At 47.9% G+C, this 26724-nt stretch overlaps 1 protein-coding gene across 1 annotated transcript; it reads right to left on the minus strand.

Moving 5' to 3' along the window:
* Window positions 1-2568: 2568 nt before the first annotated feature.
* On the minus strand, window positions 2569-24050 carry LOC123935854 (cytokine receptor-like factor 2). The gene is made up of 8 exons (XM_045996694.1): window positions 23969-24050; window positions 14742-14844; window positions 13020-13183; window positions 11452-11585; window positions 9116-9278; window positions 8049-8154; window positions 5579-5663; window positions 2569-3452 (listed from the first exon to the last, which is right to left on the minus strand). Exons 1-8 carry the CDS (start codon window positions 24048-24050, stop codon window positions 3177-3179), a joined length of 1113 nt encoding a protein of 370 aa, XP_045852650.1. The 3' UTR covers window positions 2569-3176.
* Window positions 24051-26724: the final 2674 nt, after the last annotated feature.

Consider the following 26724-nt stretch of genomic DNA (forward strand, 5'->3'; position numbering starts at 1 on the left):
AGGTCTGCTCACTTGGAGATCTTACTTGGACATCTGCTCACCTGGAGGTCTGCTCACCTGGAGATCTGCTCACTTGGAGGTCTGCTCACTTGGACATCTGCTCACCTGGAGGTCTGCTCACCTGGAGATCTGCTCACTTGGAGGTCTGCTCACTTGGACATCTACTCACTTGGACATCTGCTGAGTTGGTCATCTGATAGGTTTCATATCGTCTACCACCCTCTACATGTGGTCACCTTGAATACCTGCTCACCTGCATATCTGGTCACCTCCGTATCTGGGCAGCTGGGTGTCTGACTGGGTTCCTCATCTTCCACCACCCACAAAACCTGGTCGCCAGGACACCTGGCCACCTGCATACCTGGTCTGGATATCTGCTTTCCCGGATATTTGCCCACGTGCATATCTGGTCACGTCAACATCAGGTCAGCTGGACATCTGATGGGTCCCTCCCTGCCCACCATCTCCAGGTAACGCCTGACCACCTGGCTCTGCCTTCAGCGGGAGTCCTGAGAGATCCCTTCAGCCAGAATCCACCGCGATCCCTGATGCTCCTCCTTGTCATTATCCATCCACAAACCCGCCTGCTCCGGGGCTGTGACCCCATGTGCCCGCGTTGTATTCTGAGCCCAGCGGGTTCTCCACTAAGCTTTGCTCTCCTCTCTTGTCACATCCCTGGATGAAATCTGCTCTCACCACTAAAGTACAGTCAGTCCCTTTCTCTCTCCTTTATTTTTTTAAGAGATTTTTATGTATTTATTTGACAGAGAGAAGAAAAGTAGGCAGAGTGGCAGGTAGTGGGAGAGGGAGAAGCAGGCTTCCCGTCAGGCAGGGAACCCCATACGGGACTCGATCCCAGGACCCCGGCATCATGACCCGAGCCGAAGGCAGACGCTTCACTGACGGAGCCCCCCAGCTGCCTTCTTCTCCTTTTGCCGCATACGTCACTGAAACTACACAACCCATCGTATGGGGGCACCTAGCTCCACGCACACCTGCGAACGGGCAGATTTGGGTCCGGGAACTGGACCCGGGCTTTGCAGTAAGGCGGACAGTCTGGCGGGAAGCAGGACTGAGCTGGGGTCTTCCTCCAGCACCTGGAGGCTCTCAGCACCCACCCAGCCCCACGTGCTGGAGCAGGCGTCCTCGGAGGACGTCACCATGCACGTGGAGCCCCAGTGCTCACGTGCAGAAAGCCCAACTCTCTTCTTCTCCTCGGAAGGGGGCCCCTCCCAACCCAGAGCCAGGTGCGTCCTCCACGGCAGATCCCAGCACCTGCACCCCCCGCCCAGCATCCCATAGTTCATAATTCCTTGTTTAAGCTCATTTTCTCTCGTAGAACAAATGACATGACTAGCTGATTCACAATAGCTTGTAAGTGGCGTTTGCACCCATCTCGGGACCAGCCCTGAAACACGCGAGTCATGCTTGGAGGCTGGTGGCCGTGAGCCCCCGAAGGCTAGGTCAGCGTGGGCTGGAGCATCTCCAGTCCGTGGAACATGGGGCCTTTTCCAAGCCGGCATAAACCCCGCTTTCCGTGTGATGCAAACAGGCTGCTCAGCATCGCCAGAAAATGCACGGTCCCCCTGCTCTTGTCCGTGTTTCCGCGTTCCGCCCTCCCCATGGGAGCAGGTGCTGAATGTGGCGTCCCTGGTGAGGACGAGCCTAACGCTTTTAACGGAGAAGCAGGTGACGCACCTGCTTCTCCAAGGTATCCTGCCTGTGACCCACAGGCCTCCCTCGGGTTTCCTGCTTGTGCTGGGGCAGCTCGTGCGAGGGTCTCTCCGGTGCAAAATGGCGGTAATTACGGGAACAGAAAACAGAGGGTTCACCTGGGACCCTAGGCACAGACTCCCTGACCCCTCCACCGTGGGTCGCCCTTGTGGTGCATGGATCATGTTTCCGAACATCACCGCTTCTTGCGATTACATGGGAGCTGTTATGGGTTGACTGGCTTCCCCCCAAACTCCATATGTCAAGGCCCTCATCCAGGACCCCAAAATGCGGCTGTATTTGGAGACTGGGTCTTCAAACAGGTAATTAAGGCACAATGAGGTCACTAGGAGGGGCCCTGATCCCGTAGGACTGCGGTCCTGACAAGAAGAGGGGATAAGGACACAGACAGGCACAGGGACCACCACATGAGGACACGGGGAGAACATGGGGTCTACACCCAAGGAGAGAGGCCTCAGGAGGAACCTGCCTCAGCCCCGCCTGGATCTCAGCCTCCCAGCCTCCAGACTGAGAGATGAATTCCTATTGTTGAAGTCTCCCCCGTGTGGGGTGTTTCTCACAGTCGCCCTAATACAGGAGGGGAAATGCTGACGGGCCCCTGGCTCCAAACGGCAAACCCGCCTCCATCCTCTGCCAGTGGGAAGAACCACCATCTGGAAAACTGAGGAACATCCCGTACTTGAAGTCCAAGGGGATAACATTGGTAGTGTTCTCCACCGTCTCCACAAACACCCACAACCTACTGAAGTCAGTAAAACTCAAGCCAGTTTGTTCTTTGGTCTCTTTATTTCCACTCACAAAAGGAGATGGACACCCAAGGGCAAGATGCTTTTGGTGACCGCACACCGCATCGTAACGTTGGCTGTCTCTGGAGTAAAGGCCACGAGGGTGGACACCGAGAAACACAGAGTCTTGTGAAGCCAATGCCCCAGGGGTTGAAAAGCTCTCAGAGCGAGAGCTGGGTGGCTGGTTGGCATCAGCAAGGCAGGGCTCCTTTCTCACCCAGGAGCACGGAGATCTGCTTCTGGGTCCATGTGCTGCAGGACGGAAGAGCAGAGAAAACGCTCGGGAACGGAAACGTCAGGATAGGACGTGGGTGAGATGCACGGATGAAGATGGTTTCAGGGCACCTGATCATCTTTCCTTACGATTTGTGGGAAAACGTCAGTCACAAAGAGATGTGAGCTCAAAGCAGGAAACCTTCAATGCACGGGATTCCATCTACAGTGATTCTACCTTTGAGCCCTTGAGTAGCAACGTCTGTGCGATGAGAGATGACCCAGTGGGTGCAATGGGTTGGCATTAGGGGTCTTCAGTAATCCTCCCCCAGACACTGGCCATATTTGTGTTCTCTTTACCATGGTGTTGAGTCCCCTAGATGCTCCTCCTCGAGCCCGTAGCTCAACATAGATCCCAATGCTGGCTTTTGACTTTGCATGCCCTCATAACATCACATATGAGTTGTCACTCATCACAAATGTAAAGCCCCCAAGAGAAACCTCCTCTCCACCTTGCAGGGGCTGGCAAGGGAGCCGGCTGGGGTCCCTGGAGGCTTCTTCCTCCTCCGTCTGTGGGCACAATGGACTGGTCATCATGATGGGCATCTCAGCCTCATTCTTGACCACGTGGACAACTAGGGCCTCTTCTGGGGCACACTCTTGCTCCGCACCTTCCATTTTATTCAAGTGGGCCACGTTCTGGGTGTCCTTTATCCACTCCTGTGGGGATGAAACATGGCATCGTGAACCCAAGGAAATGCCTCTCCTCTCGTGGTCCCCTGGCTGTGCATCCCTGGGACCCAGGCAGCCTCCCTCTGACAGAAACGCCAATCCCAGGGAACAGAAAATGCTGGGGTTCATGTCTGCATCTCTGAGCTAAGCCCATGGTGCTTTTCAGACGTGCCTTTTATCATTGGCCTCAAAAGCTGTTTGCAGAACCTCCGTGACCTTCTAAACCTGTCAGGGCAAGGAACACGCCTTCTGGCATGGCTTTTCTCAAGCGTGATTGTGTTTGTAAGTCGCCTGGAATCTTGTGACTGAGGCTATCACTCAGCGGTGCTCTGGACACAGCAATTCTAAAAAGCCCCCCCAGGGATGTCCTCGATGCTGGTGGGGGCACACCTGGGTCTGGGGGCTCCATGAGACTGTGTGCCAACAGGGGGAATGTCCTTGCTCCTGTCTGGCATTGGGTCTCCCCCAGCCCAGCCTCCCCCATCTCACTCTTCATTTTTTCTGTCGTGAAAACTCTGTTCTAATTCTCTCCCCTCTCCTAGAAAAGGATTGGGACAACCCCACCTTCCCACCGTAAAGGACTTGGGGCCAAAGATTATTTTGAGCTGAAGGTGATTAAAAAAGAACAGCCGTGGGAGGAATTCTCTGCCTTCCCCCTTTCTGCACAAAAGTCTGGCCATAAGTTTTCCTTTTAAAGATTTGCATTTGCAAAGGTGTCTTTACAATGGCAGAGACAGCCCTGGCCACCCCAGAGGGCTTCTGTCTGCAAAATAAACCTCACTCAACCACCTTTACTATCAACCTAGTCACTTCCCACATCACACCTGCCAACCCTCCCTTTTCCTCTGCCCTGTTGCTTCTCCAGGCTTCATCACGCCTCATGAAAATGGCACAGGAGCCCCCAGGTCTAATCACCTCTTTGGGGTTTTCACTTCTTTTCCGTGAACCCTCCTCCACCCTCACGTGTATATGAAATAAACATTTTCTTCTGTTAATATGACTTTTTCATCTGGTTAATTTGCAGGCCCTGAACACAGAACATAAGAGGGTAGGGCGAAAAAAATTTTCCCCTGTTTTTTTAACTCCCCGACGTCTAAGTAGTTTCAAAATCCAACTTGCTCCTGGAGGAGGTAGGAGAGTACAGACCCCTCCCAAAATAAACATGTGCCCATCGTAACACCCAGAGCCTGTAAATGGATATTTATATGGAAATAGCAACTTTGCAGATGTGACTAATGAAGGATCAGAGATGAGACCATCCTGGATCAGGGTGGCCCTAAATCCAAGGATCATGTCCTCATAACAGACAGAAGAAGAGACACAGATGCAGAGGAGAAGTCACGAGAGGACGGAGGCAGAGATGGGAGGGATGTGGTCACCAGCCCAAGGATGCCTGGAGCCCCAGAAGCTGGAAGAGTCAGGAAGGACCCTCCCCTGGAACCTTAGGAGGGAACATGACCCGGCCCCACCTGGATCTCAGCTGCCCTGCCCCACCTGGATCTCAGTGGTCCTGCCCCGCCTGGATCTCACTGGTCCTGTCCCCCCCTGGATCTCAGACTCTGGTCTCCAGTACAGGGAGATGATTAACTGCTGCTGTTTCAAGCCTCTGGTTGGAGGCAGCACCAGGCAACATCCGGTGCACCGTCCCATAAAATCCACAGCACCATCTGGTGAGCTCCGGGGTTGGGGAGCTGGTCCCCTCTCCCTAATTCCCAGCAGCTCACAGGCCTCCACAAGCCTTTATCAAGGGAACGAAATAACGATTGTAAACCGTTGAAAAGCGGAAGTTTCTGGTCTGTTTTCGGCTGTGTGAGGGGGGGACAGATTAAGAACACAACTTCCTGGTGAGATGAAATGGCGATTGGGCTGGAAAATCCCGGGAGGGCACCGCTTTTGGGGGCTGACTGAAAGAGAAGCCGCCCTTTGAAACCCTCTCGGGACCTTATCTCTCTGCCCAAGAACAAACCAGGAAGAGATGGCCCTCGGTTCAAAAGAGGCTCATGGCCACCCAAGGAGGCAGCTGGAATACATGTAGGTTTTCAACAGGGTACAGGGGAGGTGTTAGAGCGTGACAAAGAAATCCCGTAGGACAAGCACGGGAGGATGGCAGTTACCTGGAAGTTACCCTGGTGGGATTCAAAGAGCCCGGGGAAGGTGAATTTGGGATCAGGCACCATGGGCATGAGGAGCTTCTGAACTCTGAAATGGACACGGAGAGCATGGTCAGGCAGGCTGGCATTGCGGAAAGGGGCTGTGGGCTTTCAAGGGGCCAGGGATGGGGACACAGTCCCCCCTCAGGGACATGGCTCCTAGATAGAACTATGTCTTCCTTGTCAAGACATACACTCCCCCTCAGCTCCCCTGACTCCCTTCTCCCACCACGGCCCTGACACCATCCACCAAGAAAGAGTGGGGTTACAGGGACGGACCCCCTTCCTGCACAATACCAATTCCCGTCACACAGGGACTGTTGCTTCTCTTTCCTTAAGGCAGTGGACTGAATGGTGTCCCCACAAAATTCATAGGCTGAAGCCCTAACCCTCCCTGTGACTTGTGTTTGGAGATCGGGCTTTTCAGGTGGTCATAATGAAGGTTCCCTGAGTCTTAAGGGAGGGGCCTGACGGTGATCAGGATAAGCCCCCTGGAGCATTGGTTATTTGGGGCTGATGGCTGTTAAGATATAAGACATATAGAAGGAGCTCTGTCTTCTTCCCCACCTGCTTAAAAACTAGGCATCCATTTCTCATTTTGCAATGGAAATTTGTTTTTGTAAAAGTTCCCCCCACCCATAACCAGGAAAAAGAAAAACAAATTTTACCACCGAAATATTTCCACATACACAACCTTTCTCTACCATTAGTTTTATCTAAACATTTCCTAGTCAGCTTCCCCGAATTTACCCGTAGAGCTTCAGATCCCCTTTTCCTCTGCCTAACGACTTCTCCACAATCTTTGCCCTTTGTTAAACCAACATATAAGCTTTCCGGACTAACTGCCACTTTGGGTTTTCACTTCTTGTCTGTGATTCCTCCCTGCACGTAAAATTATAACATCAATAAAGAAACATATGGCTTATTTAATTTATAAAAATGAAGCCAGATGTAAAAGTTACATGTAGATGAACGCTTTCTAAAAGAAACAAGCAATAAAATAAATTAAATTAAATATTAAAAAAAATTAAGAAAGAAGCATATGCCGTTTCCCCTGCTAATTTATCTTGGGTCACTTTAATTCACAGGCCCCCAGGGACAGAACTTAAGAGGTTCTAATCTACTATGCTCCAAATCCAATATGACTGGAGACTTTATAAAAAGAGAGAGCGATTACAGGGATGTGTGTACTCACAGGGAGAGGAGACAAAGGGAGAAGATGGTGTCTACACACCAAGGAAAGAGGCCTCAGGGAAAATCCACCCTGCCCACACCTGGATCTCATGTCCCAGCTTCCAGAACTGGGAGAGGATTAATGCCTGTGATTTGAGCCTCCCTGTCTTTAGTCCTTTGTTACGGCTGCCTTAGGACACTGATACCAATATAGTTGAATTTTCACCCCTCACTGTGAATACGAGCTTCCCTTGAAGACAGGGCACATGCTAGTATTTTCCAGGAATTGTGCCCCTTAGCTTCCCTTGGGGGTGATTTTCAGCTCTGTATTTAGAACACCAGCAGACACCCTGATCTGATTGTTTCATCTCCTCCACAGCAGAGCACTGTTTTGGTGGCATCTGTTGCAGCAGGTAAAAGGGAGGCGATGAAGCTGGAAAGGTCACGGACAATCTGCAAGAATTAGGAGACACACCCCCTTGCTGTATCAGGCTCCAAGGGGGCCCGTTGGAGTTGTCCCACTTCCCCAAGCACAGACCCAGCCTCATGGTCCAGGATGGTCCTTCGTCATTCTCTACACATGATCCCCTGTGTCGCTATGGTAACCTCATCCTAAGAAGTGAAGATGGTGCCCACTACCTTGGACATCGGTACCCTCACACATCAGGCAGACGCTTTGGTGCAACGCAACTCGGTTTACATACGGATGGAAATAGCGGTGGCTCAGTTGTGAAGGTTAGCAAAGAAAAGCTATTGAGTAATTTTTGAGATGCTGTCTGCAGGCTCAGAGAATACTGTGTGGGTGTATCTGTCACTGGGTTTGAGAAGCAGATGAGCGTCTATGTGCAATTCTCACTCATTCCATCCAACAAAAAAAGCTCGATAAGTCTCAATGACAATTGAAAACTGTTTTAAGCACCAGGCACTCTAACACGGTAGGTGGACACCGCTCAGCAGGGTCTGTATTGGGAACAAGCTAACCCTCTGGTAGGAGTTATTCTCCTATATTCTCTATATATTCTCCTGTCTCTATGACACTATTTCTCAATGAATACCCCAGGTATCCCTGCATTTTTGGCATTATTTCTGTCAATTTTCTTGTAAGACACTCTTGGCGAAATGTGATTGTAGGGGACATGATGGCCACCTCAACAACCCTATCAGATGACTCTCTTTCTCTTTTCTACTTCATGGGCATACAGCAACGAAAGCCCTCTCTCCCATGTGTATGACAAGACCAGCGAGAAGGCTCATCCCTTACCTCCATAGTTTCCATAAAGACAGAAGAAGAAGGAACACGGTCAGCAAAGCAACCATGCCAGAAATTAAAACAAATTTGGGGAAAACCTTTTTCTCCTGGCACGAATCTAAAGGAAAAAAGAATGAGTGTTGTCAGTTTTCAAGATGATAGTAAATTGGGCTCCGATGTCCCATTTTCCTTCCTTTATAAATGGCGATGTCCACAAATCTTGATCTCCATGGGAAGTATCTTGGAGAGAGAGATGGAATGTCTGGATAGGCACACCTCAGGCAGTCAGTGCAGGAGGCGGGTAGAGTCTACACATTGCTGTCAGGTAACTGCGTTACCAGGGGTGTTTGAGGATACTGAGGCTTGCTCTTGGCTATCCTTTGTCTTCTGTATCTATCGATGTATCAATCATCTATCCATCCATCCATCCATTTATCTGTCCATGCATATCCATTCAACCATGTCTAACCATTCGTCCATCCCTCCATTTATTCATCCTTCATTCTATCTATCCATCCATCATTCTATCATTGATCTATCCATACATCTATCTACCCATCTATCTCTCATATCCATCCAACCAACCATCCATCCAACCATCCATCCATCCATCCATCCATATCTAACTATTCTTCCATCCATCCATCATCTATCTATCTTTCCATCTATCACCTAGCCATCTATCCATTCATTCACCCATCCACCATATCGATTTATCTATCTATGTTTGTATCCATCTATCCATCCATCAACCCATTTATATTTATAGACTATCTACCAACTACCATTTATTTACCCATCTATCATTATCTATTCATCTATGTCATCGATCATCTGTTTGTATGTCTATAATCTAGGCCTACGTCACTCTAACAACACTCATAAACAGTACTTATTATTGCTGCTCTTAATAAAAATAAAAATGGAAATTGGCCCAGTAGGGTAGGCAGCCTGGAGAGAGAAACAATTGCTTTCAAATTGATCTCTGAAGTAGGAGGTGAGGGCATTCATTTTTAGATGCCCCTAAGCCTCTCTCCCCTAAAAGACAGGGTACAGCATTGCTGTGTGACAAGCCTTACCTCTCAGCTCCCCCCTCTGCTGGTGTGTAACCTCTGACCAGTCACTTGGGTATGCGTCAGGGCCATAGCTGGACTCCATCGTTTTCACTCTGGCCCGGAAGAAATAGCATTTCTCAGCATCCAAGCCATCAGTCGTAACATTGCAGGTTTCTCCCTCCTTGGACTGCAGAGAAAAAGCAAACATGGTGGTCGGTGACTTGACCTAAACCCTTTAACCTTGTACTAGAGAGTCCCATAAGATTCCTACTTTTCAGCGTTGCGACTCTTGTTGCACTTTCTGTATCGGCCTAGCAAAAACAAATGCAGTGACAATTTCTAGACGCCCCTCCAAGAAGAAACAATCCCTTGTAACAGACACGACTCTGTATGCTTTTAAGAATGACTTGGCGAAAACTTACTCCTTCCAAAAAAAGTAACTTTTTGGAAAGAATACAAAAGTTACTCATGTTTACTTTGGAAACTTTAGAAAACATACACACATACAAACATGCAACAAAAAAAAACATAAAACCTCCTTCATTCTAGGTCCATGATGTAACTGGTGGCTCTTACATATTTTGCCATATTGATGTACCATAATTCGACTCTCTTCCTAGTGTACGGCATAGAGGAGGTCTCCAATGCTTTGTCATTATTTTAGATAATGCTTCAGTAGATGTCTCTCTGTATAAAACCTCATGCACATTTTTAGTCCTTTCCCTAGGATTAATTTCTGAAAAGGGACTCAACAGATCAGAACCAGGGGAAGTTCTTAAAGTTTGTTAGTGCTCAACATTTGTCCACTATCACGTTCTATTATTAGCATAGTCTTTAGGTGAAACCCAGTACCCACCTATTGCTTTCATTTCCATTTCTTTGATGAGTTTCATCAAATCTCACCTCAGTGATTGCATTCTACTGGACCAGCAATAGGTCTGTTTTTTCTCTTTTCTGATAGGTCCCCTCCTGTTTTAACTGCCTTACAATGGTATTCTCATTTTTATCCTTGTCGCTGCATTTTATTGTACCGTTTCCAGATTTTGGCGTGTGTCGCATGGGCAATGCGTTCACTTAGGGTTTGCCTCCTCCTACAGGATGTACACTTTATGAGAGTAGAGATTCCCGTCTGTTGACAGATTCCCTTCTTGTCCTCACATATATGCCTGGTCCAGACACCAGTGAACATAAAAATAATGAGGAAGACTAGTGAGTGAGCAGTAAGTGTGTGCCTAGTGGTAAGAGTACCCACAGTAAGAGTGAATTTACTCAATTCTTTTCATGTGTTAGCACTTCCATCCCCAAGTTGCCCTCGCTAGGTGCTACTATTATGTCCTCAGTGCTTGGGGCATAGTAGATACTCGATAAGTATATCTTGAATGAATGTTGAAGAAAATCCCTCCCAACACCTGTAACCATGGCAGGTATCAACTGTCCTGGGCTGAGATGTTCAGTTACACTCACACTACCTTTTATTTCCTGGATGGTGCTATTATATAGGGTCCTTCGGGTTGACCTCATTATCCAAGTCTACAGAGCTCGATGGACACAAGTGTACTTGCAGAATTGTGGAGTCCCTGAATTCTGAGGTTGGCAGGGAGCTCATAGTCCTGGTAGCTTAACTACTCTTGTCATGTTAGGCTCTTATCTGTAGGAGACCCCCTTCAAGCCTACTTCAGACTTTGGGGACCTTCAGGAATGGACATCTCACTGTACATAATTTGGGTGATTCCATCTGCTCTCTGCAGAATTTGCCCATTAATTTCAGCTCTGCTATTGCAAGGAATTTAATCCCTTGTTTATACAGTGGTCATTTCATTATTGGAAGACAACTGTGAGCCCCTGGGTCATTGATCTTCACATAATTTTAAGGTATTCCATAGATTATGCCCATATACACAGAACCGGCAAGGGTTCTCATATGTTCAAAAAGCATACAAAGAGGGCTGGATGGTACAGTGTGTGATGATGGTGAATTTTATTTCTCACCTTGGCCAGGTTTGGTGCCCAGTTAATTAGGTGTCAGCCTACATATTCCTGTAGAGCTGTTTTCTAGAAATGATTAATGTTTTTAATCAGACAAATGTAGGTTACTCTATAATGTCAGTGAGCCTTACTCACCCTGGCGAAGGCCTTGAGAGGACAGACTGGAGTTTCCTAGAGACGTCTCAAGACCCTAATGGAAACCTGTCTGGGTTTCCAGCCTGCTGGCCTGAGACTTGCCTGTCCTTATAATCTCATAAGCAATTCCTTAAAATAAATGTCAACATCTGTCTCTGTGTCTCTTCATGTTTCTCTCGGTTACCACTTGGGGATTCTTACTCACACCTGCGCTGAGGAAAAGATGCCACCCCACTCACCTGCCACTCAGTGTCGAACGTACTCTTGTACTGGATTTCGTAGAGGAGACGCTTGTAGGGGAGATCAGAACAGGTCACTGTAATGGCTTCCTGATACCACTGGAAGTTCAAATCTTTTGGGGAGCTGGGTTTCACTAAGACATAGAGACAACAAAATGATCACCACCTCTACAGAGATCCCACGTCTCTAAAATTAGAGATGTTGTAAGTTTTCTTAGACTTGTGTCCTTCTGCCTACATGAATCCTCCCTTAATACTTTATAAGATTGGCATTGCGGGGTCATTTTTCCTTCTTATATCTATAACATGGGTTTGAACCAGAGCTCCAAGGACCTGTATATATGTTGTAAGAGGAACTCTTCGAGGTTGTGTGAAAAACTCCTACGTATCTTTTACGGGATGAATAGTGTCCCCCTAAAGAAAGACGTATGTTGAAGTCCTAGCCCTTATATCTCAGAATAGAACTGCATTTGGGATAAATTTAGGTATCATTTTTAATGAAAAGATGGGTTTTATTAGAGTAAGGTGTGTTCTGATCCTATTTAACTGGTGTCCTCATACGAGGAAACAGAGGCACACAGCGGGAAAAGGGTATATGAAGATAGAGGTATAAATGGGGCTAATGAGTCTACAAGCTAAGGAACACCAAGAGTTGCCAGTAGCCACAGAAACAAAGAGAGAAGCATGGACCGGATTATCTCCCAGAGCCTCCAGAAGGACCCAGCCCTGGCCACACCTTGATTTCAGATGTCTGGGGTCTTCTTAACTCTGGGAAGACAAATTTCTCTTGTCTTAAGCCGCCCATTTTGTAGTAATTCATTGCAGTAGCCCCAGCAAACTAAAATGAGGGCAGAACACAGACAGTGCCATATGGGACTCCTTTCTAGAAAGTGAATACTTTTGTGAGTTCAATGGTGTCCACCAACAACTAGGTTCAAGTCCTAACCTCGGTACTACGAAAGCAGTTTTATTAGGAAATAAGACCTGGGCAGATATCATGAAGATAGAATGAGGTCATCCTGGATTAGGGTTGCCCTAAATCCAAGAGCAAGTGTCCTTAGACAGAAGAGGAGAGACACAGACAGAGGAGAAGCCACATGAAGATGGAGGCAGAGATAGGAGGGACACGGCCACAAGCCCAGGGATGCCTGGAGCCCCAGAAGCTGAAAGAGGCAAAAAGGACCCTCCCCTAACCTCTGAAAGGAACATAGCCTTGCCCCACCTGGATCTCAGCAGCCCTGCCCTGCCTGGATCTCCGACTGTGGTCTCCAGAGCTGGGAGATGATTAATTTATGTTGTTTCAAACCATCTGGTTTGTACTCATTTCATTTGACAATGTTTTGTAACCCCAGACAGACAGCCAACCCTGAACACTCCTAACAAAAACCAGTGGGGTGGTATGGAGGGCATGGTGTCCTTCTCTCTCTCTCTCTCTCTGTTGGAGGGCAGAGTGGCATACCACATCTTTGCCCAATGTGTGTATCAAGATGGATTTTCTAGAAGGCCAGTCTCTTCTAAGTTGGAGTAGGAAAGGAGCACTGGGCAATGAGTTCGTTTTTGGTACTTACAATAAGCACTGATCCATTGGCACTTGGTGAGAAGGAGATGTGTTCCATTCCAGATGGAAAAGCACAGAATTTCATCTTTTTTGGCCTCCAGGATGCATCCGGCAGTGCGACTTTGTTGAAGAATATAGTTGGAGCATTGGCTACTGATCTCATCACTGCTTGACCTGTGGTTTAAAAAAGGGACCCATTCAGTCATAGAGAGTCTTTGAAATAATATCTTCACACATCTATGGGCCTCTCCTATGCTCCACATCTCTGCCACAGACTCAGATTGGGGACCCCCTTGAGTAGCTTCAAGGACCCTTTCTTACAAGGACAGCAAGAACTGTCCAAACAGAAATCATCCATTCTCTCAAAGGGTTAATCTTCTTGAATGTCCCCTTTAGTGGGTTGAATGGTGGCTTTCCAAAAAGCATGTTCATGTTTTAATCCCTGGATTCTGTGAATGGGAGCTTATCTGGAAATATAGTCTTCACAGATATGATTAAAAGGAAGATATCAAGATATGATCATCTTGCATTAAAGTGGGTCCTAAATCCAATGACACCATCCCTATAAGAGACACAAGATGAGACACAGACACAGAGAAGGCGCCACATGAAGTTACAGGCAGAGATGGGAGGGACATGGCCACAAGTCCAGGGATGCCTGGAGCCCAGAAGCTGGAGGAGGCAGGAAGGACCCTCCCGGGAGCCTCTGGAAGGAGCACAGCCCTGACCCGCTGGATCTCAGTGGCCCTGTCCCACCTGGATTGTAGACTTCTGGTGTCCAGAACTGGGAGAGGATGAATTTCTGTTGTTCTAACCTGCTCAGTTTGTGGTACTTTGTTACAGTCACCCCTGAAAACTAATCACAAATACGGCTTGACTTGCATAGTCACCATGCCCCTGATTTGAGCAGGTACTTTGATAAGAAGGTACCAAGATTAGAGATCTCTCTGGGGCTTCGTACAATATGAAGAAAAAAACACTGCTCCCACTTAAGACCAGTTAGGCTCTGACTTTAAGTCCTCGAATCCAAGCAATGACTCGATGAAGAATTATGTCCTCCATAACAAAGAAATTGATGATCAAGTGATTTACCTGTGTGATCACCTAGGAAATCTAGCACTTTTTTTAAAGCTTGTTTTCCCCATCAATTCATCTTAAACTGTCCCTCTTGTGTACAATTTCCCATTTGTCTCAGAAGCTATCAAACGGCAAAGAATCAATCACAAATCATACCTCTCGCATTCACAGAATAAGGACTAAAATAGAGAATCCTTTCCTCCCACACTTACACTCATGTCTTTGAGCATGTAAGACAAAACAACACCCATGACAGGGAGACATGTTTTCGGAAGGTGGTGGTTGTTGAGCTGGCGTGGAAGTATCAGAAGGTTAACTTTGCCATGGGTGCGTAGCATGTTTCAAGGGAACAGGGCTCCCGTTGAAGGTATCTGTTGAGACATTGCAAATGGTCCTGGATGAACAAACACCTTCTGGGTGTCCTGGTAAGAATCTAGGTAGTTTTGAGTGTGACTCGGTCATCACTTGGTTAGGAGGTTTGGGGCTCTGAGGTTGCAGTTGTGGTGAGGGCTCGAGCCTAAACAGAACAGACACATTCACACTTGAACACTCTGATTCCTCACACCTTCATGACCTGGTCCTCCCAACGGCTGGGGTCTCAGAGGAAGAAATATTTGCACACAGGGCAGGATGTTCCCTTCCTGAGGGTACTTACTTGTAGAGAAAAGTCAAATTTGTCCCAGAGTCCTTGCTGGTATTCCATGTGACCTGCACGGTTTCAAAATTAAAGTTGATAATCTGAAGCTCCAATGCTCCTTCTGGGTAAAAAGAGACCAACAGAGGATCTTTTGAGGCCATACTGAAAACACGGATTGAAAACAGTTGGAAATCTGTCAAAGGACATCAGCACTTCTGCCGTACAAATGAAAGAATGCTTTAAAGGGACAGAGAAAATCAAGATTTTCACAAAGAAGCCAGGCATTAATTATGTCACTGAGAGCCTCAAGATATATAAAGGTTGCTCAGGACAGAGGCATAAGCCAACGGCAAGATTACAGCCGCTTTTCTTCTTGTGTTTGCAAGAGATAATGACCATTAATTAGTATGATGGGCAGCTGTTGAGTACCGACTACGTGTCTGATGATATCATCTCTTGGGGGCACACAGGGGAGCATTAGACAGTGTCCCCCAGCCACCCAACTCGCTGTCTCACTGAGAATACCAAACATGACAACTTGAGAAAAAGCTCACAGACAAATGAGTCCTTTGGTCTTGGCTCTTCAAGTGAAAGTCTTGGGTACTTTTGATTTTCACGGATGTTAGTCATTGTGAAAGTGGTGAATGGGTGTATTCTAGGATTGAGCAAACATTCTGTGATACTGCGGGTACCAAGAGGCAAGTTTCCAACTGTCAGAGGAGGGAGTAACAATTTGGGGAATATGGAAGGCTAGAATGAACTCAGTCGTGTTGAGTTCCAAGTGGAAGTATCAGGACGGATAGATAGATGATAGGTAGATAGATAGATAAAAGATGAGGGATGGATAGGTAGGTAAGTAGATAGATAATGAAAGGGTGGATGGATGGATGGATGGATGGATGGATGGATGGATGGATAGATATGGATGGGTGGATGGATAGATAGACATGGATGGATGGATAGATAGATATGGATGGGTGGATGGATGGATGGATGGATGGATGGATGGGTGGATGGATGGATGGATGGATGGATGGATGGGTGGACGGATGGATGGATGGATGGATGGATAGATAGACGTGGATGGATGGATAGATAGATATGGATGGGTGGATGGATGGATGGATGGATGGATGGATGGATGGATGGGTGGATGGATGGATGGATGGATGGATGGATAGATAGACGTGGATGGATGGATCGATAGATATGATGGAGAGATACATGATAGATAGATAAGTGGGTAGGTAGGTAGGTAATGGATGGATGGATGAATGGATCAATAGACACCTTTCTAACACCCAGCAGGTTGTGGGTGAGAGGAAGGTGAAAAGATACATGTCCACAAATGCCAAGAAGGAGGGTCTGGAAGCCGCTAGATCAGGAACTCATACTCCACATTCAGTGCTGGGTTCAGCTCCCTGACCCATCAAGCGGGAGGCAAATACAGGTCCTTGCTCTAGCTCTGTTTGCTCAACCCCCCTGTGAGGTCTCTGGGCTGGGTGGTTTGGCCCGCTCAACATTCAGGGGGCCACATTCCACTTCGTGGGCTGGAGTTAACCGTGCTCTCTCATCATGGCCTCTCGGCAATCCAAATCCAATCTTGTATTTCCCTTACATGTTACTCAAGACCTCCAACCAATATTCTTATTCAATTGGCCAATGACTATCCACACTGTGGAAATGAACAAAGCCCACCCAAATGAAAACAAGCAGAAGACATTTTTTTTCGAAGCTTTCAGGACCAGAGAGTCGAACACCATCCCTTGCATTTGGCAGAGACTCAAAGGCACACAGAGGAATGGGAGAGCCTTATAGCCAGGCAGGGGTGGAGGTGGGGCACGGATGCTCGAGTCTGTCCTGATGGAGGCTGTTGGCATGGGGTGGGAGGCTGCAGATGGTTCACTAGAAGCAGAGAGTCTGGTGGGATTGGTTAGATAAGCATAATTGGGTTTTTTGTGCTTGGTTCAGAGTTGGAAGCTGGGATGAAAATTAGGGAAGTTGTCAGATATTAACTCGAGGGGCTGGTTTCCCGGGCAGGCTGCCACAGGTTGTGAATCAGAGCTCTGTTTTCCTAGACTGTTTGGCCATGGTCCATCTGCATATTTTGTCTCTCGGTTTCCTGCATTTTGGCAATCTGACTGCCATTCATTGCGACCCCAACGAGTCCTCTCTCTGCTGTTTTCAGCTACGTTATCCACACTCTTCTTTTTCCAACGTCGTTGATGCCCCCTAGGTCACCTACGGTGCCCAGCCCTGTGCTCAACACGTAGAAAAATGCTCAGGGAAGATGTGCAGAATTGGCAACAAATACAGCAGTTGAACTCTGTGAAAAAATCCCATCATGGGACTCTGGGATTTTTATCCCAGGGGATGGGATGCTTGGATGACTCAGTCGATTGACCATCCAGCTTTGGGTTGTGATCTTGGGGTCATGAGATTGAGCCCTCTATCAGGCTCCATACTCGGTGTGGAGCCTGCTTCTCCCTCTCCCTCTGCTCCTCTCCTCACTCTCTCTCTCCAATAAAAAAAATAAAATCTTAAAAAAAAAAAAAAACCACACACACAACATTATGGGCCTCTGGATCTACCCTGACTTCTGAAAGTCAAAGGTAGAAGGAAGGATGTAAATGTTCTTTGAGTTTTTAAGGAAGACTTTCTCATGCCGGAGGTGTACAGAATACTTCTGTTTTGTGCTGACCCTTGTTCCTGACGTAACTGATCACACAGTCGATGATCTCAAGCTTGATCCACTGGTTCCAGAAATAGAAGAGATGTTGGGAAGGACCTCCTAGCTTCTGGAAATCCCTGACCTGCAGAAGAGGAACCACTGCCCGTGTCTTATGATGAACACCTTTGAAGGCTCTGAAAGGGAGGGGGTGTACAGCTCGGTCCTCAGCAAACATTATGACAGATCTTTGGAGCTCTGTCTGTGGAAGATGTCTTATGGATAAACGAGACACCCCAGGGCATCAGCAGGAAAGGAGACATGTTCTTGTGGTTCATTACCTCCCCCATATGGTGAATCAGTTGCCGGGAGAGTTGGCAGCTTGGTCAGACTTGGAAAGGGGAAAGAAAAGGAAGTCATCGTGTATCTGTTGCTTCTTTGCTAACTGCCCAGAATCGACTCTGACATTCCCTTGGAGTCTAGGTGAGGGACGTGATGGGGTTTCTCGCCACCAGGGTGTGGGCAAGACTTCTCTGAGAAAGAGAAGGGAAGTGTGGAAGGCGTTCTGCTGATCCTACAAAATGCTTCCATCCTACAAAGTGGTGCTCTTGAAGCAAACTCTTCAGGCGGGCATGAAAGCAGGTCTGAGAATCGCAAGCCAACTCTAAGGGCTTGGGTGTGGTTTGCAAAACAGAAAGGGAACTTCTGCTTCCACATTGGGTCCTCACCCCTGCTCTGACCTGTACCCTGTAAGGGCAAATCGAGTTTAAAAATAAAACATGTGGGGCACCTGGGTGGCTCAATAGGGCAAGCATTTGCCTTTGGCTCAGGTTGTGATCTCGGAGTCCAGAGATGGAGCCCCAGGTCAAGGTCCACACTCAGAGCGGAGTCTGCTTGAGAGTCTCTCTCCCTCCCCCCTGCCCTTCCAGCTTGTGCTCTCTCGGTCTCTAAAATAAATTAATTAATCAGTTAATTAAACAAAAAGGAAGACATGCTTCCCTTCCCTTTCTTGGAGAACTTTAGGGAACTTGTGAGATCTTTCTCCGTCTTTTTGACATACATGCAAATCCTTTTACAAGTTCGTACGCTTTCCTCCAGATTTAGGGCCCAGGATTATCTTTCTCAGAGACCTGGAAAAGCAAATAACAAGGAATGTGATGTTCCGTTTCTGTGTGAGGGTTAAGTCTGGCTCCACGTTATCAAACAACATCTTGTTGTAGAGATAGGAGTTTACTTTTCCCTTGGATAAAACCAACTAGCTAACATGGATGGTCGCTCCAATTACCGGCTGAAATTAGGGAGAACTTTGTGGGACAAACGGTGCTGAGGGGTCTCCTGCTCAAGAACCAGCTATAGTATATTCCCAGAGTGTGTGTGTCATGCATGGTGCTCACCAGCTCTAAAACAAGGGTTTCTGTGTTTGCAGAACTCTTGTCTTTGTCGATCTTTTTAGTGCATTGTGTGTGGTGTGTACTGCCTTCTGGTTAAATGCTTCTTTAATAATAAAGTGGTTTTTCTCTCTCTTTCACCTTTGTGGATGAGGCTTCTAGGTTGGCAAGCAATTTTGCTTCTTGCTAAATTTCCCCAGCAGGGTCAGGAGCATCCTCCATGCTCCAGGAACTAGCCACGCTCCTAGGCCATGGGTCAATCCATTACTAGCAATCCTGGTGGCACCGTTTCTACTGAGCAATGCCATCTTACTCTGGTGATCCCAGGGTCTCCATCTTTGAATGTGAGCTCCTCAACAAAAAAGAACATGGAGACTCCAAAACTGTGCTTTTTCCCCTGTAATCGTTGCTCAGAAAGTACATGTTGATTTTACCAGATATGATGAATTGATTTGGACATGTCGAGAGACAAAGGCATGAAATTGCAAATTTACCTGAGGACCTATAATGCAGGCAGCCCCGGTGATAGAATCTGTCTGTACCGAGAGAGGAGGCAAAGAAAGATCCTTGGGACACTGATTGCCAGACTTCATCAATAGTTCACTTGTATAGAAAATCTACACTGTTGTGGAGAGCCCCACATGCACTAGATGATGGAGCCAGAGGATGAGAAGGTCTTGAGAATCAGTTTCATGGCAATAGAGTTTCAGTTTGGGAAGATGAGAAAGTTCTAGAAATGGGTGGTGGGCATGGTTGGACAACAAATGTACTTAATGTCACTGACCTGTATACTTAAGAAATTAATCTTTCTTAATTTCTTAAGAAGCAGAAGGAACATTCTATACATAGGTTACAGTGATTTTTTAAAAAGAACAAGCAACTTAATTTTGTAAAAAAAAAATTGTATCTATCACCATTTTTTGAAAAAGAATAAGCAACTCAATTTGTAAAAAATTGTATGTATCACCATTTTTTTAAAAAAAAGAATAAGCAACTTAATTTTATTTAAAAAATGTATCTACCGGGCGCCTGGGTGGCTCAGTGGTTTAAGCCTCTGCCTTCGGCTCAGGTCATGATCTCAGGGTCCTGGGATCGAGTCCCGCATCGGGCTCTCTGCTTGGCAGGGAGCCTGCTTCCTCCTCTCTCTTTCTCTGCCTGCCTCTCTGCCTACTTGTGATCTCTCTCTATCAAATAAATAAATAAAAAATCTTTAAAAAAAATGTATCTACCATCTTTTTTTAAAAAAGAATAAGCCACTTAACTTTGCAAAAAATTGTATCTGACCTCACAATTTCATATTTCCTAAGTCATTGCTCATGCTCCAGACTTGGGACTGTCTACCCCAACGAATGGCTGAAATGAGTTTCGCTGCCTTCTTTTGACGCCGATCGGGAAGATGCTCTGGTCTGGTGCTATCTGGGCAAAGTTCTTTCTTCTTCTTCTTTTTTAAGATTTGTTTATTTATTTTGAAGAGGGAAAATGTGAGCACGTGCAGAGGAGGAGGAGAGGGAGAGAGAATCTTGAAGAAGACTCAGAGCCCGACCCGGGACTGGATCTCAAGACCCTGAGATCATCATCTGAGCCATCACTGAAAGTGGGATGGTCAACGGGCTGAGCCACCCAGGCTCCCCTGGGCCAGATTCTCCAAGCCGTGTCTTCGGACAAAGTCGCTGTGGTCCATGGGTAGGACGGCGTATCATTCAGCCGTAAGAAGGAATAAAGGACCCACTTGTCCTACAACGTCGCTGAAGTATGAACCCACAAGGCTGACTGACAGATGCCACAGAAAAAAGTGGTCAGATACCGTGGGGACACCGTGAATATGGGATGTCCGGAAGAAGGAAATCCACGGACACAGAAAGCAGGTTAGCGGTTGTCAAGGGGCTGGGGACGGGATCGGGGAGGGGGAGGGATGGGTTCTTGGGTCGAGAGTTTCCATGTGGGATGATGGAAACGTTCTAAAACGCATCACATGTGTCTTTGATTCCATCACCCTCCCAGAGCTGTGGGGAAATCGGGAGCCCGACACCTTTGCAAACATTGGGACCACGTCCTGCAGGTCCATCATTGGAACGCCAACAATTTCCTTCCCGGGTCTCAGTTCACTGTACACAGAGACTTACAGAAAAAATGATTCATGAACCCCAGGAATTTGCTTCGAGGAGTTTGGCGGTTCCCAAGGGACTCCGCCCCCAAACAGGGTTGGGTAGTTCTGGGGTTACTATGTGAGGCTGGTCAAAGCCGTAGGTGGCGTGGGAGGGGCACAGCACAGAAGGCCTTTCCATCATGAGGATTTTCCTGGGCCTGCCTGCCTCAAGGTAGCAGACACAAAGACAAGCATGAAGACGACAGGGACCCAGGACATTAGTCAGGTGGGAAAGTCTGAAACATTCTTATCTGTCCTAACTGTGAGGATACAGGGCTCAAGAGATGGCAAAGTGTCATCCCCGTATACAGGCAGGTCCCTGATGCGATGGGAAGCCCCACATCTGCCCCTACCCGGGGCTTATCTGCAGGAAGGAGGTTGGCCAAAACCACACCATTGCTGAGCCCTGGCTGACACCGACCGGGTCCCCATGATTCCAGAGTGACATCCGGTTAAAGTGCAATCGTTCCGGTAAGGTGAGTGTTATTAATGCTACAGTTTGGACTCTCTTTGTCTCTCTTTCTCCCTCCTTCCTTCTTTATTTACTGGGCAGCTGACATGCAAATGCAAAGGCAGAGACACCGGGGCGTCCCCCTCCAGGCCCATCCCCACCTGGACACCCTCCAGAATCTATCTCATGGTGGTCGGACATGTCCTTGTGGTCCACCCGACCCTGCTGGGGCTCCCCTTGTTCCTCTGGTTGTCCACGCCGGCTGTGACCCGGGCACCCACGTCTCCATGATGCACACACAGAGCCCCGATTATAGATCTCTCCCACCAGGACGGGGGATACCGCTAATGGCTGCCTGCCCGTACATCGACCAAGACCCTATTTCCAAGTAAGGTTCCCAGGGAGGTTCCAAGGGTTCTGAATTGAACACTGGAGGGCAGTCCCAGCTGAAGCCACAACAGGAGGGCGTGTTACACACACAAGGGTATAGGGACAATAATCGTTAGCAGCTACGGTCCTAAGGTACACCAGGCATGGTGTGAAAAGGCAGGGAGAGGAGTGTTAATGGTGGTACCCGAAATGTCTCAGGCCGTTTGTGTGCACGGAAGCCTGGTCTTGGGACTCCCTGCAAGGCTCATGCAGCATCGGCAACATGGCAGGTGGGAATGAAAGCCAGGGTGCTCCCAGCTCCTGGGTGCAGAGGCAGCGGGATGCCCAGTCTGGGTCCATCCCATCTCCAGGGAGGCAGGTGCCCAGGGAGACTTTCTACAGAGCTGCCATCCCCGACATGTTGGCGGCCCACCATGGCTTCCCTCGTAGACGGTCACCTCGATGTCGCCCACCGGCAAGGTGGTTCCTTGTCTACTCACACAGCACCGTCCCGACAACCACAAGCCCAGACGTGTCCCACACGACCACCATCAGAACATCAGAAACCGGCAGATAAACATCACCTTCCACTCCCTGCCTCCCCTCCCGTCCTAACCCACACCTGAGTCTCTAGTCTCTGCGCGTGTGGGGGAGCGTTGGATCATAATTGGAGACCTCTCACCCTTCCTAAATCTGCATATGAGGTCTGTGAGCTCACGGGTTCCTTCTGGCGGAAGGTGCGGGATCCTGACTCCTGCCATTGGCCGCTGTGACCCGGGGGGACAGGGTGTCCCGGTGCATTCCTCAGTGGACTCTGGGTGTACAGGAGAAGTAGGAGGAGCTTTCCTAAGGCTGTGCCCCTGTGTGACCCCAGTTCCCACTACTTAGTTTTCAAGGTTTTTTATGCCTATAACGTCTCCTGGGCAAAAAGGCAACTCCATTGAAAGAAAAGGAAGCAAACCCCAAACCTCGTTCACAAAGTGTTTTCTAACAAGCTACTAGAAAGCTATACCCTGGCTAATTGAATTTAAATGAATAAAATACAAATAAAATAAAAGTTACAGAAAGGGTCTGAGTGTGTTGGGCACCTCTGGGTATGGACAGTCCCCACACGCACCTGCTCAGGATTCAGAACCCAGAACTGGTCTAAACCGTGGTTTTCTGCATGTAACTCCGAGACTAGGGTGTCAGTGAGGGAGACCGAGATGTCAGGAACCACTGTGAGCCATTTCGGGTTCACAGGTGGTAAAATGTGGGTGCAATGCATCATGGGTCTGCCTCGATGGGGGACAAGTGGCAGGTCTGATCTGAGAATGTGACAAGGGACCAATGGGTGCCACACAGTTCAGGAATTAGGTTAGACCCCGTACAGCCCCAGCCTTGGGAAACCCCCACACAGGCTCTTTGGGACTCCTTGCTGTGTCCGCTGGAACCCCGAGGCACCATTATGAGACTATAGCAAACGGGGCTCACGGGGACTTGTAAACTTCGATGAATTATTTGCAGGGTCCCCTGCAAGTGAAGGGGACACTTCACAGACTACAAGTCCCTAAACTGCCATCCCCGGATCCCATCTGAGCCACCCCCACGTTAGAAAATCCAATCAGACCTCCTCAGGCATGAGACCTGCCCCACTGTCCCCACCGTAGCTGAATCTCTCCCATCTGCCTTCTCTTGGGGGCCCATGTTAGCAAAGCATATCCCAGGATCACACAGCCTGGTGGTCATGTTCCAGAAAAAAGCCCAGGAACAGGCCCCGAGAACACACAGCAAGGTGAGAGCTGGGATCCCTTCAGGAGACATGGCCATGGGCTTCAAGGATGACACGAGTTCATCCCCGACAGGTCTATAGTCACTTAAACAAGATGCCTTTGAGCTCTTGGAAGAAACAACAGGGAAGCCACCCAGAACCTCAACGCAGTAGACGTCGGACTCTTTCATTTACTTATTTATTTATTTCGTGCATTCGAACCGAATGCATTCCAGCTCGGTCCGTCGCGAGCCCTCTGCAAACAGGTGAGCAGGTCTGTGGAGACTTGGGAATGTGCATGCTCCTTGTTACTGTTGCAAAAAAACAAGCAAAGGGAAACAAAAAATACAACAGTCGCAAAACAGAAACATTGAAAGCTGGGAGGGAAGGAAGGAAGGAAGGAAGGAAGGTTAAAATAAAGGACATTTTATTCACACAAGTGGCCTCATGGCCACAGAACAAGCATGGCTTACCCAGTGCTGAGGCTTCCGAAACTGTCATGTCGGCCAGGAGGAAGAGCGCTGCCGATGCCCAGGGCAGAAACACGGTCCTCATACTTGCAGAGAGACACGAAAGAGTGAGCAGAAGGTCTGTGCCTTCATGGTTAATGTAAAGAGGTTATCCTCTTCTTAAAGAGTGGAACAGAAACAAGGAAATGACAACGGGAAACAGAGTCAACCTTTACTTAAAATGATGACTCTTGTTGAAAAGAGAAAAAAAAAATAACCACAACAGAAACGCAAGATCACTCTCGCCTACGCGCCACCCATGAGGAGCTGGGCTGGGAAGCGTTGTGGCTGGTGGGGAGGCTTGTGGGGAGAGTGAGGTCCTGGAGGCACTCTGTGGATGGCAGGTGTGGTGGGTCACCTGGCGGTGAAGACATTGGGCACCCATCCCATCTTGGGTCCATCCAAGCTGGGGGCAAGGGGGTTGAGCCTGGTGTCCCTGAGTTCACATTGGGGGACTTGCAGAATTCAAACGAAGAATCATCGTTGGCTGGGCGTTAATGAGGACACCGGTTGGTGCGTGTTCCTCAAGAGCACAGAGCTAGGACTGACCATCTGTGTCCACCGCTTCTGTCTTCAAATACACTCCTGGGAGTGGGTGCCCAGGGCCATCAATGAAAAAAGAAAAAAAATCCGAATGCCTGGCTGGCTCAGTCCATGAAGCATGTGACTCTTGGTCTCGGGGGCATGAGTTCAAGCCCCACATGTCAGGGTAGAGATTACTTAGAAATTTTTTTTTCCTAATTCTTTTAATTTAAGTTTTAAATTTTTTAAATTCAAAAAAAATTTTAAGTAATACTAACAGCGATTATTGTTCTGGTAAAAACAGTCCATAGCTACAAAGCACTTTCACAGACACGGGATCTGTAAGCAAAAGGACATAAGGAAAAAAAAAAAAAAAACCAACAAACAACACCACCAAAAAAACAGGAATATCTTCATTTTAGAGTGAAAACTGTGTTTCTGGGAAGCTGAGCATGAACTGAGTGGCTTCCGATCACTTAAGTGCAGGCTGACTCAGGACTTCCTGGCCCTTGACCAGCAACCCTTCCACTCCAAGCAACCTGAAGACCAGAAGTCCAAATGGGTCTCACTGACCAGACATCATGTGGATGTCAGCCCGGACATTCCTGCTGGGATTTCTAGAGGAGAATCAGGCTTCCTGCCTTCCCAGCTGCGCAAAGCTGCCTGCATTCTTTGACTCCTAGACCTACATCCCTCCAACCTCTGCGTCAACGGCCACAGCTCCTTCTTTGACGCTGAACCTTCTGCCTCCCTCCTCTAAATGAGGGCCCTGTGCCCACCTAGGTAATCCACATGGGTCCTGGGCATCTCCAGATTCCTAATCACACCTGCAAAAGCACTTTCGACTTGTAAGGTAGCAGATGCTAAATTCCCAGGATTTGGATGTGGACAACTTTGGGGAATGTTGTTCCGTTTACCACACAGGGATTAGGATGTGGATACCCTAGTGTGAGAGCTGATAGGTGATAGTTAGATAGACAGATAGATACATAGTAGATGATTGATTGATAGGTAGGTAGGTAGGTAGGTAGGTAGATAAGATGAACAGATGGAATGATGGATGGATGGATGGATGGATGGATGGATGGATGGATGGATGGAGATGATGGATGATAGATCAATAGATACATACAAACATACATACATAGATAATGGATACATAGATGGTGATAGATGAATAGACGATAGATCGACCAATCAAAGGATGGATGGATGGATGGATGGATGGATGGATGGATAAAGATAATGGATGATAGATGGATAGATAGATGGTCTGCAATGTAAGGTGTTGAGTAGAATCCCTAGTCTCACCCACCTGATACTAATAGGATCCCCACCATATCATGACACCCAAATGTTCCCAGACATGTGCCCTCCTGGAGGGCAAGTATCATCTCTTAACTCCCCTCCATCACCCAACCTCCCTGCTGCCCTAGGGAAGTTGGACTTTCTAGCTCTTTTCCAAGGGGGTCTCACCCTCTGGAAACTTCATTTCAGGATGTTTACATACAAAAGGGAGAAATGCCAATGTACACCTCAAAAAGAAATGGCGGGGCAGGCCAATTTGAGAAGATGGCCAAGTGTGGCATTGGCTCTTCTGTGACTCGGTAAGGGTGATTTGGTGAGATTAGAGTTTTATGGAGGGGCACCTGTGTGGCTCAGTGAGTTAAGCCTCTGCCTTCGGCTCAGGTCATGATCTCAAGGTCCTGGGATCGAGCCCCGCATCAGGCTCCTTCCTCATTAGGGTGCCTGCTTCCCCATCTCTCTCTGCCTGCCTACTTGTGACCAATCTCTCCCTCTCTCTTTCTCTGTCAAATAAATAAATAAAATCTTTAAAAAAAAAAAAAGAACTTTATGGAAAGAGAAGCATGTGTCGTTCCCAAAAATGGATTATCACAGCTAATGGGGTCTGACATGAAAAACAGTGTTCGTCCTTTGGATGCATCAAAGAAGCATGAGTAGAAATGTGGAGTATATGATGGTCTCCCATACTTCCTCATAAACCATGAGATAGTCCCCGCCATATCTTACTGCTACACGCACTGAAAATCATGGTCCCGAGAAGGCTGACAGGTAGAAAAAGCGTTATTATTAGAGTTGGACAATCTTGATAAACTGCCATGGAACCTCTGACATTCACTGGTCCTGCCCTTTCCCTTAGGAAGAAAATAATTAGGGGAATTCAGGAGAAAATGGGC

This window comes from Meles meles, chromosome Y (genome assembly GCF_922984935.1).
Source record: "Meles meles chromosome Y, mMelMel3.1 paternal haplotype, whole genome shotgun sequence".
Lineage (NCBI taxonomy): Eukaryota > Metazoa > Chordata > Mammalia > Carnivora > Mustelidae > Meles > Meles meles.

What these genes read in the sequence shown, in the direction of transcription:
- LOC123935854 (XM_045996694.1), bottom strand. Translation starts at nt 24,050, where the DNA reads ATGAGGACCGTGTTTCTGCCCTGGGCATCGGCAGCGCTCTTCCTCCTG. An exon ending in AATTTGACTTTTCTCTACAA is followed by an intron (nt 13,184 to 14,741) that starts GTAAGTACCCTC and finishes TTTAAACCACAG; the next exon opens with GTCAAGCAGTGATGAGATCA. An exon ending in CGTTCGACACTGAGTGGCAG is followed by an intron (nt 9,279 to 11,451) that starts GTGAGTGGGGTG and finishes TTTTCTCTGCAG; the next exon opens with TCCAAGGAGGGAGAAACCTG.